Raw genomic sequence first — 15,249 nt, forward strand, 5'->3', positions numbered from 1 at the left:
CATCGTAAAAAAAAAAAAAAAAAAAACTCTGGAATCCAGTGTCCGACTCTCACGATATTTTGGGAAAAGTTGTTTCCGATTGGTGAATCAACTGCCAAGGCCTGAAGTCCCGAAGGAAATTGAAGAAGAATTGCCAATGAAATGGATCACCAGCGATGATTGACAGCCAAAGAAGTAGTTAGCTAATGTTACAGTCAGTTAGACATCTGGCAGATGTGTATGGTTCTCAGTTACGTGTTTGTATGTTCTGTGTGTGTGTTTCAAGCATGACTCCGTATGAAAGGCTGCGTTGACATCTACAGAGCCGCGAAGATGAGCGGTTGGCTCGTGAATACATTACGAAGAAATTAGCTAGTTCAACCGGATGGAAACGTCTAACCCTGTCCTGCTACAATGGCCTACTAAACTTTAGCCAGTGCTGCAAAATGTACATCGTTCCTGTTTTTCTAGCCAACGGTCCACAACCTTTTCTTCCTAATGGTCTTTTGCAGCTCTCCAATGTGCTTTAACACCCCATTGGTATTTCCACAGCCATTTTATCTCATTGGGATAAAACATTTTGGACTCAATGCAATGGGTCGAGCCAATCGGTGGATGAAACCAAGGTGTCGAGATGGGAGGGCTGGTCATAAGGTGTCCTGACACAGTGTTGCACGGTGTATCAAGTCTGGCTGTACGCCTATCTGTCTGTACACACGGTCTCCGAGGTGGAAGCCAAAAAGCAAGGTTGGGGGTTGGCGGGGCTAAAGCACTGTGGCATTGTGGCCCTCCATCCGGGGTAGCCTGGGGTCCTGCACCGTCCCCATGGTGACCAGCAGAGGGAGGCTGTCCTCGGCTTTGGCCGTTGTCGAGTGGCTCAGCGACAGCTGGGTCCCCGCCACTTCTCTCTGGGAGGCCACGGGCGGCGGGGTAGGGGGCGGTGGAGGAGTGGGGTTGACAGAGACAGGATTGGGGTGGTGGTGGGTCACCTCCAGGGGCAACCCTTGTTCCTGGTAGCCATAGCCGATGTTCCCGCAGGGGAATCTGCGAAGTCTGAATAGGGGGACCGGGGGAAGGGTGGCCGAATCTAACAGGAGCGGGGAAGGGGTAGGGGCAATGGTACCCAAGGAGGTGGCCTGGGCTGGGGGCGGAGGTGGCAAAAGCGGCCTGCAGAGCCCCTGCTGTTGCTGAGGCTGCTGTTGGTGATGTAAGAGATGCATCTGCTGGAGCTGCATCTGCTGTTGTTGATGCTGTTGCTGCTGTGGATGGAAGGGATACGGTGGCTGGAACTGCTGCTGCTTGTGCTGCTGGTGCTGGAGACCCAGGGCCCCCACCGCCTCGGCCACAGTCCGCCCCTGGTGCTCCTGCCCCTCGCCTGTAACCCTCCCACCTCCAACTCCCCCACCTCCACTGCCCACTCTTTCCTGCTTTTGCTGCTGCTGCTGTTGTTGCTGCTGCTGTTGTTGCTGCTGCTTCTTCTGCTGCTGCTGCTGGAGGAACCAGGAGCCGTAGGTGGGGTTCCACAGGTTGGTGGGTTTCCCATTGCGACCCTCCTTATCCCCAGGGTGGCCCTGGGTGAAGGCCAGATTGACGTGGCCCCCCTCTGGGTTGGGCTGCTGGGTGGAGATGGGGAGAGGCGCCTTGGAGGTGGCGGTCATGGTGAATGTCTGGGGGTGGGGGTGGAGTTGTTGAGCCACCGCCTCGGGCTTGCCAGTTTCGGGGGGCTGGCTGGAAAGGAGGAGGGGCTGTTGAACTCTTCGGTTCTCCTCGGTAGGCTGGGGGGCTGACGGTGTCGGTGCGGGCCCCTCCCCGTCAGGCGTCAGAGTGGACACCAGCAGGGGGGAGGCCGTGAGGTCCTCAGGGGGCATGGGTACCCGCTCCTCCTCTTCAGGGAGGGGGCCATATTCCACAGGCAAGGGAACAGTCACCACATCAGGGTCCTGGAGAGGATAGAGGAGCAATGGTACTAGCATTAGACACTAACAATGGTGAACAACAAGCTATGACATTAACATTACCAATGTCTGAATTTGTAGAAAATAACATAGTTCTGAATTGTACTTCTAATTCAATCAACCTTAGAAGCTATTCCAAAAGGAATACAGGTTATGAGCTGTATAACTTTTTAAAATAGTCAAACATATAAAAATAATCTCTTGGCAGTTAGACAGACACATTAATACAGTTCCGGTGCAGAGGTGTTGACTCTCGATGTTTACGCTCCCTACCTGTAAGCAGTAGTCAATCCTTTCCAAAATGGTGGAGAAGTTGGGCCTGTCCTCAGGTTGATGCTGCCAACTCTGTGTCATTATCCGGTACCTGAAACACACACACACACAAAAGCACAATCAAAAACTTTTCCTCTATTTGAACTTCGCACACATTGACTAGTCTCTCTAGACAGACAGTTTGCTTCTGGCAATGTATCAATGCTCCAGCTAAAACATCTGTACAAGTTGCGGCGTCAGTTGGGACAGACAGGACGAGTCGGAAATGGGAAGTGTCACTGGTAACATCACTGCCATAGCCGCTTGCTACCCTAGCTAAACATGAGCACAATTCCCGCCTGCATTTTAAGCCCCGCCTACCCAAACTTGTGATTTGTCTGGAGAGTTGTCTGTCTGAAGAGTCCTTTTGAAATGTCCAAGAGAAGCCGACATCCTACCCAGACCTAGTGCCGTCACTTGACAGACGCAAACTCACACACAATGTTGTCAATGAAGTGTAACATCCCGCTAGTTCGAGTGATTACCGTTGGAAAGTCAGTGGGGGTTAAACTGAACCCTGGGGTACCCCACTGAGACATCGAATCAAGCTATTTATTTTTATTAGGGCTGATTTGACTTGGATTCATTACTCTTGTGTAATATGCTGTGGTAATGTGACGGGCCTGTTGCGAGCTAGTCGTGACGAAGATGAATCGTACTACATGGGGACTGTGTCTATCTTTCTGTGAAAGAACTATCAAAAAAGAAAAGGTGGGCAAGCACGAGATAGTCTGAGAAGTTATGGGTGTGTTTTGTGTGTGAGTGTGTACGCTTGTATCCCTGTGTAATACAGGGACACAGACAGGGGCGGAAGATGACTGAGCGACAGTTCACTTTTCAATCTTCACTAGCCTGCTAGCACACATCTGCTACATGTGTTTGGGTGAAGTGTGATTGTTTTGGGGTTATATTGGACTTACACAGGCCCTGGGCAGTTTTTGGGAGGGTCCATCCTTCCCCCACTGGTGACAAACTCCAACACTTCCTGGTTACTGCGACTAGGATAGGGCATATAGCCCAAAGAGAATATCTCCCATAGCAGCACTCCAAAGGACCTGAGACAGAGGGGGAGAGAGAGGTAGGAGGAAGAAGATAGTGAGAGGTGGGGGGAGAGAGAGAATCATAAATCATAAAGGTGATAAGGGCAAAGTGAGGGGTGAAGGAGAGAGGGAGGAGGGAGAGAGGCTTTCAAAAGGTGAAAGATGATATTCTCCATTAAAGGACAGAGAGAGGGAAGTGAGGTAGACTGGAGGGGTGAAATGAAAGGGGGTGACATTCATGAGAACTAAGATGTTATTGGGAGTGCGTTACAATGGAACGTACCACGTGTCCGTTTTGGATGTGAAGATCCCCTCCATGAAGGCTTCGGGGGGCATCCACTTCACAGGTAGCATGGCGCGCCCACCCTTTCTGTAGTAGCTGGCCCTGTGGGGAGACACAGACACACATACAGGTGATCTGCACAACAGGAAGATAAAGGGATGAAAAGAGAGAGAAGGGCAGGGCCAAAGTTCAGTCACACCAGCGTTGCCATGGAAACAGCACACCATCAGCTCTAATAATTAGATCCTCCTTTGACACAGTGATATCGCGCCGTGCTGATCCACAATTACAATAACTGTAACAGAGCGCGTAAACGCCCACGAAAGTCCTCAGTCCTCCTTATCTTCAAGAAAAAAGGGGGATTCTTTTTATTTTTTCACAGACCGAGCCGAGTTGTGTTTTAAACTGTATCAAGCTCCCGCTGTGAGGTTGTTATCTGATACGCGACGCCGCTATCAGATTACCCGCTGATAACAGCCTCAGCCCGTTTAATCTTCGCCGGTCCTAAACACACACTGAGAAGATAAAAGTTAAAGGGGAACTGCACCCTCTGATTTGGCATTGTTTTTTTGTTTGCTCCTCTAGAAATTCTGGCGGCCATGACAGAAGCTAAACATGAGTTGGCATGGGGACGTGGTTTGATGTGGGTGTTTCTTGGGTGTGTCCTTGTATAACTTTTTGAGGGATTGATGGCCCATTACAAACCTTTTCAATCTCCTGAGGGGGAAGAGGCGCTGTTGATCCTTCTTCACAACTATGAGCGTGTGAGTGGACCATTTTAAGGCCTTAGTGAGTTGGACACCGAGGAACGTGAAGCTCTCAACCCGCTCCACTGCAGCCCTGTAGTCCACGATCAGCTCCTTGGTCGTACTGACGTTGAGGGAGAGGTTGTTGTCCCGGCACCACACTGCCAGGTCACTGACCTCCTCCTGTAGGCTGTCTCATCATCGCCGTTGATCAGGCCTACCACCGTCGTCAGCAAACTTCATGATTGTGTTGGATCAAATCAAATCAAGCTTTATTTGTACGGCACATTTCAGACATTGAATGCAACGCAATGTGTTCACAGGAAAAAAACTAATAAAATAACTGAAATATTTACTACACAACAAACATAACAGGATAAAAAACTAAAGACTAACAATAAAAACTGAACGACAAAATCTCCCTAAGGAAAAGCAAAGCTAAAAAGGTGTGTTTTAAGATCTCTTTTAAAAATGTCCACAGTTTCAGCCCCCCTCAGGTTCTCTGGCAGGCTATTCCAGAGGCTGAAGGCATAGTAACTAAAGGCTGCCTCGCCATGCCTCTTGGTCCTAGGCTTTGGGATAGTTAAAAGGCCAGTACCAGAGGACCTGAGGGACCTACTGGGTACATAACTTTAAAGCATGTTTCACATGTATTAGGTCGCACAATCATGGATTGATTTAAAAACCAATAGAAGAATCTTAAAATTAATTCATAAACTCACAGGCAGCCAGTGCAGAGACCTTAAAACGTGTAATATGTGCTCTCCGTCTGGTCTTGGTCAGTACCCGTGCTGCAGCATACTGTATGTTTTGCAGTTGACCAATGGCTTTCTTGGGTAGACAAGACAGGAGAGCATTACAGTAGTCAAGCTTGCTTGTAATAAAAGCATGGATGAGTCTCTCTGTATCAGCCTGAGAGAGAAACGGCTGCACCTTGTTTCGCAGGTGGTAAAAATCTATTTTTGATCACATTCCTAATGTGTGATTATAAATTGAGTTCAGAATCTATAATAACACCTAGGTTTTTTACCTGGTGTTTTATCTTTATTGCCCGTGAATTAAAATGTGCGGCTAGATTCTATCTCTGTGCTTTGGCTCTATCAATAAGTACCTCGGTCTTGTCTTGATTTAGCTGGAGGAAGTTGTGAGCCATAGAAAATCACTAATACAGTCTAATAATTTATCCATGGGGCTAAAATCCTCTGGTGACACAGAAATGTAAAGTTGGGTTTCGCATCCAATTTGTGGCATTACCACCAAGAACTAGACTGGAGTACAACTCCCTTATCTTTTCCTTGAAAAATAAAATAAAACAAAGCAAAGAAATACCCTACCATCTAACACTACACTCACAAATTCAAAACTATTACTAACAATTAACCCCACCCTTCTCCACTATTTAAATATACTCACTCCTACCTCATGCCCTCAACCTGAAATGATGGGACATCATCACTTAACACTCCCTGTAACTCTTCTGCTGTCAGGTCTCGTCCACCCAAATATCTCTCTGCAGCTGCCACCACAACCTCAATTTTCTTCGACTTATGTTCCATCCCTGCAGTACAATTAATAACAATTGCTATAAACGCTAAAAATCCAATCTTCCTGAAACATATATCACTTGCTTGCCTATCCCATTGTACTGGTACGTATCTCATACTCTCACCACTCCCCCCCTCCCCCCTTGACCCATCTTCCTCTACTTTCTTCACTGCCTCCACATATGACAATTTCTTCTCTACTCTTACCCTGGAAACCTCAACCTGCTTCTCTCGCACTGGACATATCTGATCCCCAGCCCCATGGCCACCCCTACAATTAGCACATACAACCACTTTCCCCACTGCTTCACACTCTTTTGTCTCATGCCAGCATGCATTGCATTGTCGTCTGTGATCCTTTGAAAGCAAAGCACAGTGGGCAGAGGGGCGATTTGCACGTGGAGCTTGGCAAAAGGGGGCATAATTTGTTGACATAATTGTTATCCAAACCTAACCTTCATTTACTTGTTGTGACGCACTGAGGTTACGAACTCTGTTTTAGACAAGACTAACTTTGTGGTCCTCTGTAGCTCAGCTGGTAGAGCACGGCGCTTGTAACGCCAAGGTAGTGGGTTCGATCCCCGGGACCACCCATACACAAAAATGTATGCACGCATGACTGTAAGTCGCTTTGGATAAAAGCGTCTGCTAAATGGCATATTATTATTATTATTATTTATGACCAGAATTATCCTATTTATACTTTGTAGTCAATTTTGACACTAGAATAAACGTTGATGCCACATAGGCCGTTTTCAAAGGGATTAGTTGGTTTTTAGGGTCAATCACAGACTCCCGTCACTTTAAAGCGCGGTCGATTCACTCCCCCCTGCGATTCGCCTCATAAAAACTACATGATGGACTGTGCGACGGGAGTTGTTAAAAAAAACTACCAAGTGTGGGAGGTCTGTTGAAAGAAAGAAGCATGTGTTGATGTTTATAGTTTTTATATACTGTAGTATAGATGTGGTACTTTGGTGATCTTGTTATGTCAGGCAACTTGGATTTATGGTATTTTGTGATATGGTGAGTCAGTGGCGATTTCAGCTGTCCCATGATCCGGACAGAGTTGACATATTTGTTGTCATAATCCTGACAAAGGGGTTATTCCACAAAGGGTAAACCCCATACCAGCCAGACATGCAGCCAGTTTTGGGTTGTTGTAGATGGGTGGGTTACACTGGAACTAAATTAGGACACTATAAGTGGAGTGTATGGGGACATCATTAAGTGTGACACGATGTACCATGTATGAAAGGCTAATGGTGAAGTAAACTATGGACATTTACACTGGCAGTAATGTTGTCAGACTCCCTTATTTCGCCCACGCATCACATGGTGTCAGAAGTGGTGAAATGGCACAGGGATTGCGCTGCATTGACGTACTGGTTTTCAACGAAAACATTGCGGACAACTGGAAAAAGTTTGAGAAGGAATGGCGAATATACTCCAACGTCTATCAGACAAGACAAAGAAAGTTAAATCATACACTCTATTAAACTTGGCTGGACCGTACGCCGTGGAAAAGTCGGAAGCATTGGTCTTTGCAGAGGGGGAGAATCATGAGGATCCAGAGGTATTAGTGCTGGGAAATATGGCCAAAAAATTGTATTTACATTTTTTTAAACTTATGGGCGATTCACAATATATCTTGTTTTCTCTAAATAAGCTTTGTTGGACGATTAATGGTCAATACACTGAATTTCAAACAGTCAGGAAAATTTCATTTATTCAAAATTACAATTCAAAATTATACCTAGGCTAATTATAAGCCTTTCACCACCGTAAGACCCACTAATAATTACATTATTTAATCCAAATAGTATAATCTGATTTTTTTGCGAAAATCACTGATCTGGCTTTCAAGTCTGTCTATGAAAATGCAATTTTGTAACGCATTTTTCCAGAACCATACACAATGCACATCCACTAATAATTACATTTTTACATTTTAGTCATTTAGTAGACGATCTTATCCAGAGCGACTTACAGTTGGTGAGTGCATACATTTTCATACTGGCCCCCCGTGGGAATCGAACCCACAACCCTGGCGTTGCAAGCGCCATGCTCTACCAACTGAGCTACACAGGGCCCTAATGTCACGATCATTGACTGAAGCGGACCAAGGCGCAGCGTGATAAGCGTACATTCTTTATTGAGTACACACACGAACCAAAACAATAAACCAAACGATACGTGAAGTCCTAGGTTATACACAAAACCTTAGGGAACAAGATCCCACAAAACGAACATGCCAAAAGGCTGCCTAAGTATTGTCCCCAATCAGAGACAACGAGCTACAGCTGTCTCTGATTGGGAACCACCCTGGCCAACATAGATATAAACGATCTAGAACGAAAGCATAGAAAATGTAACAGAAACTCCACACCCTGGCTCAACATTTAAGAGTCCCCCGAGCCAGGGCGTGACACCTAATGACCAATTTCTTGTAGCAGGCGTTATAGAAAATTAACACAGGTCTCATAAACAATCTCTCAAGCACAAGCCCACGTGTTAGTGGATAACCAGCTAATCTTTATACAGTACATTCTAAAAGTATTCAAACCTTGTGACTTTTTCCACATTTTGTTACGTTACAGCCTTATTCTAAAATTGATTAAATTGTTTTTTCTCTCATCAATCTACACACAATACCCCATAATGACAACTAAAAAAAAGGATGTTAGAAATTTTTGCACCTTTATTAATCATAAAAGACTATAGTATTCAGTATTCAGACCCTTTACTCCGTACTTTGTTGAAGCACCTTTGGCAGCGATTCTTGGGTATGATGCAACAAGCTTTATGGATTGCGCTGCATTGGATGAGTAAAGGCGCCAGAGTGGATGGCTGCCGTTTTATGGACTCTTAACCAACCGTGCTATTTTGTGTGTTTATTCGCACTGTTTTTATCTTATTTTGTACATAATGTTGCTGCTACCGTCTCTTATGACCAAAAAGAGCTTCTGGACATCAGAAAAGCGATTACTCACCTTGAACTGGACAAATAATTTTTATTTTAAGAGTTGGACGAGAGGGATTTGCTCCAGACACCCGACAGGGCCCTCATCCCCGTCATTCGCAGTAGAAAGAAAAGGAGATATCACGGAAGGAGATCGGGGATCTTGGTAAGGAGCCGGCGATGAGTGGCTAATCTGCCTTTGCCATTGATACTATTGACCAATTTACAATCGCTTCATAATGAAATGAACGAACTACAGGCATGAATATCCTACCAACGGGACATTAAAAACTGTAATATCGTATGTTTCACCGAATTGTGGCTGAACGATGACATGAATAACATACAGCTGGCGGGTTATACACTGTATCGGCAGGATAGAACAGCAGCCTCTGGTAAGACAAGGGGTGGCAGTCTATGTATGCCACAAACCAATGCTGGCACTAAGACCGCACTCAATGAACTGTATCGGGCATAAGCAAACAGGAAAAGGCTCATCCAGAGGCGGCGCTCCTAGTGGGCGGGAACTTTAATGCAGGGAAACTTAAATCTGTTTTACCTCATTTCAACCAGCATGTTAAATGTGCAACCAGAGGAAAACTCTAGACCACCTTTACTCCACACACAGAGACACATACAAAGCTCTAACTCGCCCTACATTTGGAAAATTTGACCATAATTCTATCCTCCTGATTCCTGCTTACACGCAAAAACGAAAGCAGGAAGCACCAGTGACTCGGTCAATAAACAAGTGGTCAGATGAAGCAGATGCTAAGCTACAGGACTGTTTTGCTAGCACAGACTGGAATATGTTCCGGGATTATTCCGATGGCATTGAGGAGTACACCACATCAGTCACTGGCTTCATCAATAAGTGCATTGATGATGTCGTCCCCACAGTGACTGTACATACATACCCCAACCAGAAGCCATGGATTACAGGCAACATCCACACTGAGCTAATGGGTAGAGCTGCCGCTTTCAAGGAGCAGGACTCTGACCCGGAAGCTGCTATGCCCTCCGACGAACAGGCAAAGCGTCAATTCAGGACTAAGATCGAATCGTACTACACCGGCTCCGACGCTCGTCGGATGTGGCAGGGCTTGCAAACTATTACAGACTACAAAGGGAAGCACAGCCGCGAGCTGCCCAGTGACATGAGCCTACCAGATGAGCTAAATTACTTCTATGCTCGCTTCGAGGCAAGTAACACTGAAACAATCATGCGAGCATCAGCTGTTCCGGATGACTGTGTGATCACGCTCTCCGTAGCCGATGTGAGTAAGACCTTTAAACAGGTCAACATTCACAAGGCCGCAGGGCCAGACGGATTACCAGGATGTGTACTCCGAGCATGCACTGACCAACTGGTAAGTGTCTTCACTGACATTTTCAACCTCTCCCTGTCTGAGTCCTTAATACCAACATGTTTCAAACAGACCACCATAATCCCTGTGTCAAAGAACACTAAGGTAACCTGCCTAAATGACTACCGACCCGTAGCACTCACGTCTGTAGCCATGAAGTGCTTTGAAAGGCTGGTCATGGCTCACATCAACACCATTATCCCATAAACTCAAGACCCACTCCAATTTACATATCGCCACAACAGATCCACAGATGATGCAATCTCTATTGCCCTCCACACTGCCCTTTCACACCTGGACAAAAGGAACACCTATGTGAGAATGCTATTCATTGACTACAGCTCAGCGTTCAACACCATAATGCCCTCAAAGCTCATCACTAAGCTAAGGACCCTGGGACTAAACACCTCCCTCTGCAACTGGAACTTGGACTTCCTGACGGGCCGCCCTCAGGTGGTAAGGGGTAGGTAACAACACATCCGCCACGCTGATCCTCAACACGGGGGCCCCTCAGGGGTGCGTGCTCAGTCCCCTCCTATACTCCCTGTTCACTCATGACTGCATGTCCAGGCACGACTCCAACAGCATCATTACGTTTGCAGATGACACAACAGTGGTAGGCCTGATCACAGACAATGACGAGACAGCCTATAGGGAGGTCAGAGACCTGGCCGTGTGGTGCCAGGACAACAACCTCTCCCTCAACGTGATCAAGACAAAGGAGATGATTGTGGACTACAGGAAAAAGAAGAGGACAGAGCACGGCCCCATTCTCATCGACGGGGCTGTAGTGGAGCAGGTTGAGAGCTAAGTTCCTTGGTGTCCACATCACCAACAAACTAACATGGTACAAGCACACCAAGACAGTCGTGAAGAGGGCACGACAAAACCTATTCCCCCTAAGGAGACTTAAAAGATTTGGCATGGGTCCTCAGATCCTCAAAAGGTTCTACAGCTGCACCATCGAGAGCATCCTGACTGGTTGCATCACTGCCTGGTATGGCAACTGCTCGGCCTCCGACCGCAAGGCACTACAGAGGGTATTGCGTACGGCCCAGTACATCACTAGGGCCAAGCTTCCTGCCATCCAGTACATATTACCCCAATTACCTCGACTAACCGGTGCCCCCGCACATTGACTCGGTACCGGTACCCCCTGTATATAGCCTCGCTATTGTTATTTTTACTGCTGCTCTTTAATTATTTGTTACTTTTATTTTGTATTATTTTATATTGTATTTTCTTGTGATTTTTGTTATATATATATATATATATATATATATATATATATATATATATATATATATATATATATATATATATATATATACAGTGAGGGAAAAAAGTATTTGATCCCCTGCTGATTTTGTACGTTTGCCCACTGACAGAGAAATGAACAGTCTATAATTTTAATGGTAGGTTTATTTGAACAGTGAGAGACAGAATAACAACAACAAAATCCAGAAAAACGCATGTCAAAAATGTTATGAATTGATTTGCATTTTAATGAGGGAAATAAGTATTTGACCTCTCTGCAAAACATGACTTAGTACTTGGTGGCAAAACCCTTGTTGGCAATCACAGAGGTCAGACGTTTCTTGTAGTTGGCCTCCAGGTTTGTACACATCTCAGGAGGGATTTTGTCCCACTCCTCTTTGCAGATCTTCTCCAAGTCATTAAGGTTTCAAGGCTGACGTTTGGCAACTCGAACCTTCAGCTCCCTCCACAGATTTTATATGGGAATAAGGTCTGGAGACTGGCTAGGCCACTCCAGGACCTTAATGTGCTTCTTCTTGAGCCACTCCTTTGTTGCCTTGGCCGTGTGTTTTGGGTCATTGTCATGCTGGAATACCCATCCACGACCCATTTTCAATGCCCTGGCTGAGGGAAGGAGGTTCTCACCCAAGATTTGATGGTTCATGGCCACGTCCAACGTCCCTTTAATGTGGTGAAGTTGTCCTGTCCCCTTAGCAGAAAAACACCCCCAAAGCATAATGTTTCGACCTCCATGTTTGACGGTGAGGATGGTGTGTTCTTGGGGTCATAGGCAGCATTCCTCCTCCTCCAAACACGGCGAGTTGAGTTGATGCCAAAGAGCTCCATTTTGGTCTCATCTGACCACAACACTTTTACCCAGTTCTCCTCTAAATCATTCAGATGTTCATTGGCAAACTTCAGACGGGACTGTATATGTGCTTTCTTGAGCATTATTGGGCCTTATTGTTGGGCCTTATTGCTTAAATATATTTATTTTTTATAGGAGTGGGGCAGTCCCAGTACTTCGGTATTTTGTCACGTTTGAAAAGAGATAGACAGAGTTGAAACGTAGGAGAGATGGTGCTGAAATAGCAGTAGGCCAGACTCCAACTCATGCTGGTAGCGGTATATCGTAAATGTGCTCCAGAGGCAACGGCCCAGACCGCCAGACCACCCCAGTCCACATATACCTTTATAGTAGCTGGGTTTAAAGAGTTTTTATGATGGCAGTACCTATAAATGTCCCTGGCCATTCCAAAGTCCCCGATCTTGGCCACTCTCCCCGGTCCTTTGGTGGTCAGCAGGCAGTTCCGGGCCGCAATGTCTCTGCAAAGTGACAAGACAAGAAGAACCTTACAGGGGTGTGTTTGTGTGTGTGTGTGTGTGTGTGTGTGTGTGTGTGTGTGTTTCTGTCTGTCTATCTGTGCATGTGTGCGCTTGTCTGTATGTGTGCTTGTGTGTGAGTGTATTTTTCTGTCTGTCTGCGTGTGTTTGTGTGTGTGTGTGTGTGTGTGTGTGTGTGTGTGTGTGTGTGTGTATGTGTGTGTGTGTGTGTGTGTGTGTGTGTGCGCTCGTCTGTATGTGTATACACGTGGGTATCTTATCCCCATGGTATAATAAGGGCAAACAGAGAACTCAAAACAAATATCCTTGAGAATTGTGTACTGTAGCTCACTGTGTTGTGTGCATGTTGGTTTCTACTCCCACCCTTTAAACAATTGAGCGTGCGATTATCGCAATAACAGATTAATGTATTAAAGCATTAAGTATTAACTGAACATTCAATTGGTTAATCTGAACTGTTTGAATTTGGATTAAACAAAACAATGTTATTCACAGCCAGGTTTAGCATATCCATGCATTTATATGGTATGGGATTGTAATAAGACTTAAAAGGCTGCAGAATTTGAGTAGTATGACAAAGCAGCATACACACACTCTTCGAGATATTGCAGTTGATACTTAATGCGCTCCAAGAGAGCATGTCGTCAATGCAGGTTTTCCTCAAGACAATGTAGTCTAGTGACACGCACACACACGTAGTGGCCTTAAGGATGATGACGGTGGCTGTGAATTGTAATAAGGAGTCGGGCTGGTGTGTGTGTGTGTAGTGTGTGTAGCCTAGTGCTCCTGTGTGTAGCCTAGTGCTCCTAGTGCTCCTTCGTGTGTGTGCGTGCTAGCGTCTGCGTGTGTGTATGTGTGTGTGTGTCTGTAGCTACACTCCTGCGACACCATTAGGCGGTATAATAGTTGACTGCCCATGTTGGGGTAAATTTGCTTTAATTGGGCTTGTTTGTCATTGGATGACTTGCAGGAAGTTTGGGGTGAAAGGGAAAATTCTGTCACAGGTACGGACGCCATGGAAACCGAGCAAGGCGGTTGCCGGGGTTGCCGGGGGAAGCAGGCAAACCGTTTTGTTCCCATCTGTTTTTGTTTGGGAGGGTGTGAATGTGTCTTTGTTGCTATTTATTATTATTTGTAATGTATATATTTTCTTAACTCTATTTTCTTAAAACTGCATTGTTGGTTAAGGGCTCGTCAGTAAGCATTTCACGGTAAGGTTGTATTCGGTGCATGTGACAAATATAATTTGATTTGATTTTGATTTGATTTGTGTGTTTGTGTGTCTGTGTGTGTGTATACAGTAAGTGGGTGAAATTAGTGTGAGAAAGAGTGTATGTGTCTGTCATTGCATATTGTGTGGGTTTGAATATACAGTATGTGCACACACATAAATCCATGTACAGTATGTTTCTCTACCACAGTAGGCCTACCGGTGTATAAACTGGTTCTCCTCCAGGTATTGGCATCCCTGTGCTATGTCTCTGGCCACGTTGAGCAGGTCCTCCATGGAGAGACTGGAAGGGTGCTCCTATAGAGAGATACCAGACAGAGAGGGAGAGATCAGGCTCATATAGACATAGGGTTTGATTCAATCCGTAGAGCTGAAGACCCGCACTACAGCGCAATTGAAATTTAATGTTTAATTTAATGTTCCCGTGTTCTCAGAGACTGTATTCACGGTAAACGCTGCATATGTCTGCTCAATCGGAAATTACCTTTACATTTAAATCGCACCATAACGCGGATCTTCAGTGCTACGGATTGCATCGAGCCCATAGTGACAGAGACAGAGAAAGACTGATAGGTAGACTGACAGACATATTAGAAAGACCGATAAAATAACAGACAGACAGTGAATCAGACAGACAGAGAATCAAACAGAAAGACAGGAAGGCAGTCAGACAGACACACGGACAGACATTCAAGCTTCTACACAAAAAAAAACAGAGACATACAAAAAGACAAAGAATTAGACTGAAAAACAGAAGACATAGACATGACAGACATGCAGATAGGTGGACCAACTGGCAGACAGATTCCCAAACAAAATGGAGACAGATTTACTGCAGAGCACAGCAGCCAAACAGCTGTTGCATCCTTTGTTGTTCCTCTGTTAGCTTCAGACTGAAATATTTTAGTCTACTCTGTAAAGTACCTGTATCTTAATCAATGTAAGCAAAGCTCCACAACCAAGACTAACAAAGAACTAGCAACATGCACCTGAGAATCTGTCATTTTCAGCAATCTATTTCCTGTGTTTGAGGGGTGCAAAATTCACTAGTCACTTAAATCTTGCTGGATTGATTGTTTTCATTTTACTCCTGTGACTCTTTCATACTCTTCCTTGTAGTTTTTTCTCGTTAACGTTATGTTAATGTTTGTAATGACCTTTCTATCAAACACACCCCGGTAATGGCTGAAATAGGCTTAATGGAATAGTGTGTTTCTGTTGCATCTATA

The 15,249-nt window shown here is 45.3% G+C and overlaps 1 protein-coding gene across 1 annotated transcript in view; it reads right to left on the reverse strand.

Moving 5' to 3' along the window:
• Window positions 1-743: 743 nt before the first annotated feature.
• Window positions 744-15,249, reverse strand: part of LOC311145665 (ALK tyrosine kinase receptor-like) — a gene marked incomplete at both ends in the record, with an annotated part of 155,661 nt that continues 141,155 nt past the window's right edge. Inside the window, 7 exons of the mRNA XM_084181928.1 lie at window positions 744-1,354; window positions 1,487-1,919; window positions 2,208-2,298; window positions 3,167-3,301; window positions 3,570-3,671; window positions 12,679-12,771; window positions 14,220-14,317. Coding sequence (XP_084038054.1) covers window positions 744-1,354; window positions 1,487-1,919; window positions 2,208-2,298; window positions 3,167-3,301; window positions 3,570-3,671; window positions 12,679-12,771; window positions 14,220-14,317 — 1,563 coding nt within the window. The remainder of the gene's footprint in view (window positions 1,355-1,486; window positions 1,920-2,207; window positions 2,299-3,166; window positions 3,302-3,569; window positions 3,672-12,678; window positions 12,772-14,219; window positions 14,318-15,249) is intronic.

This window comes from Coregonus lavaretus (assembly GCF_964263955.1).
Source record: "Coregonus lavaretus genome assembly, chromosome: 18".
Classification (NCBI taxonomy): domain Eukaryota; kingdom Metazoa; phylum Chordata; class Actinopteri; order Salmoniformes; family Salmonidae; genus Coregonus; species Coregonus lavaretus.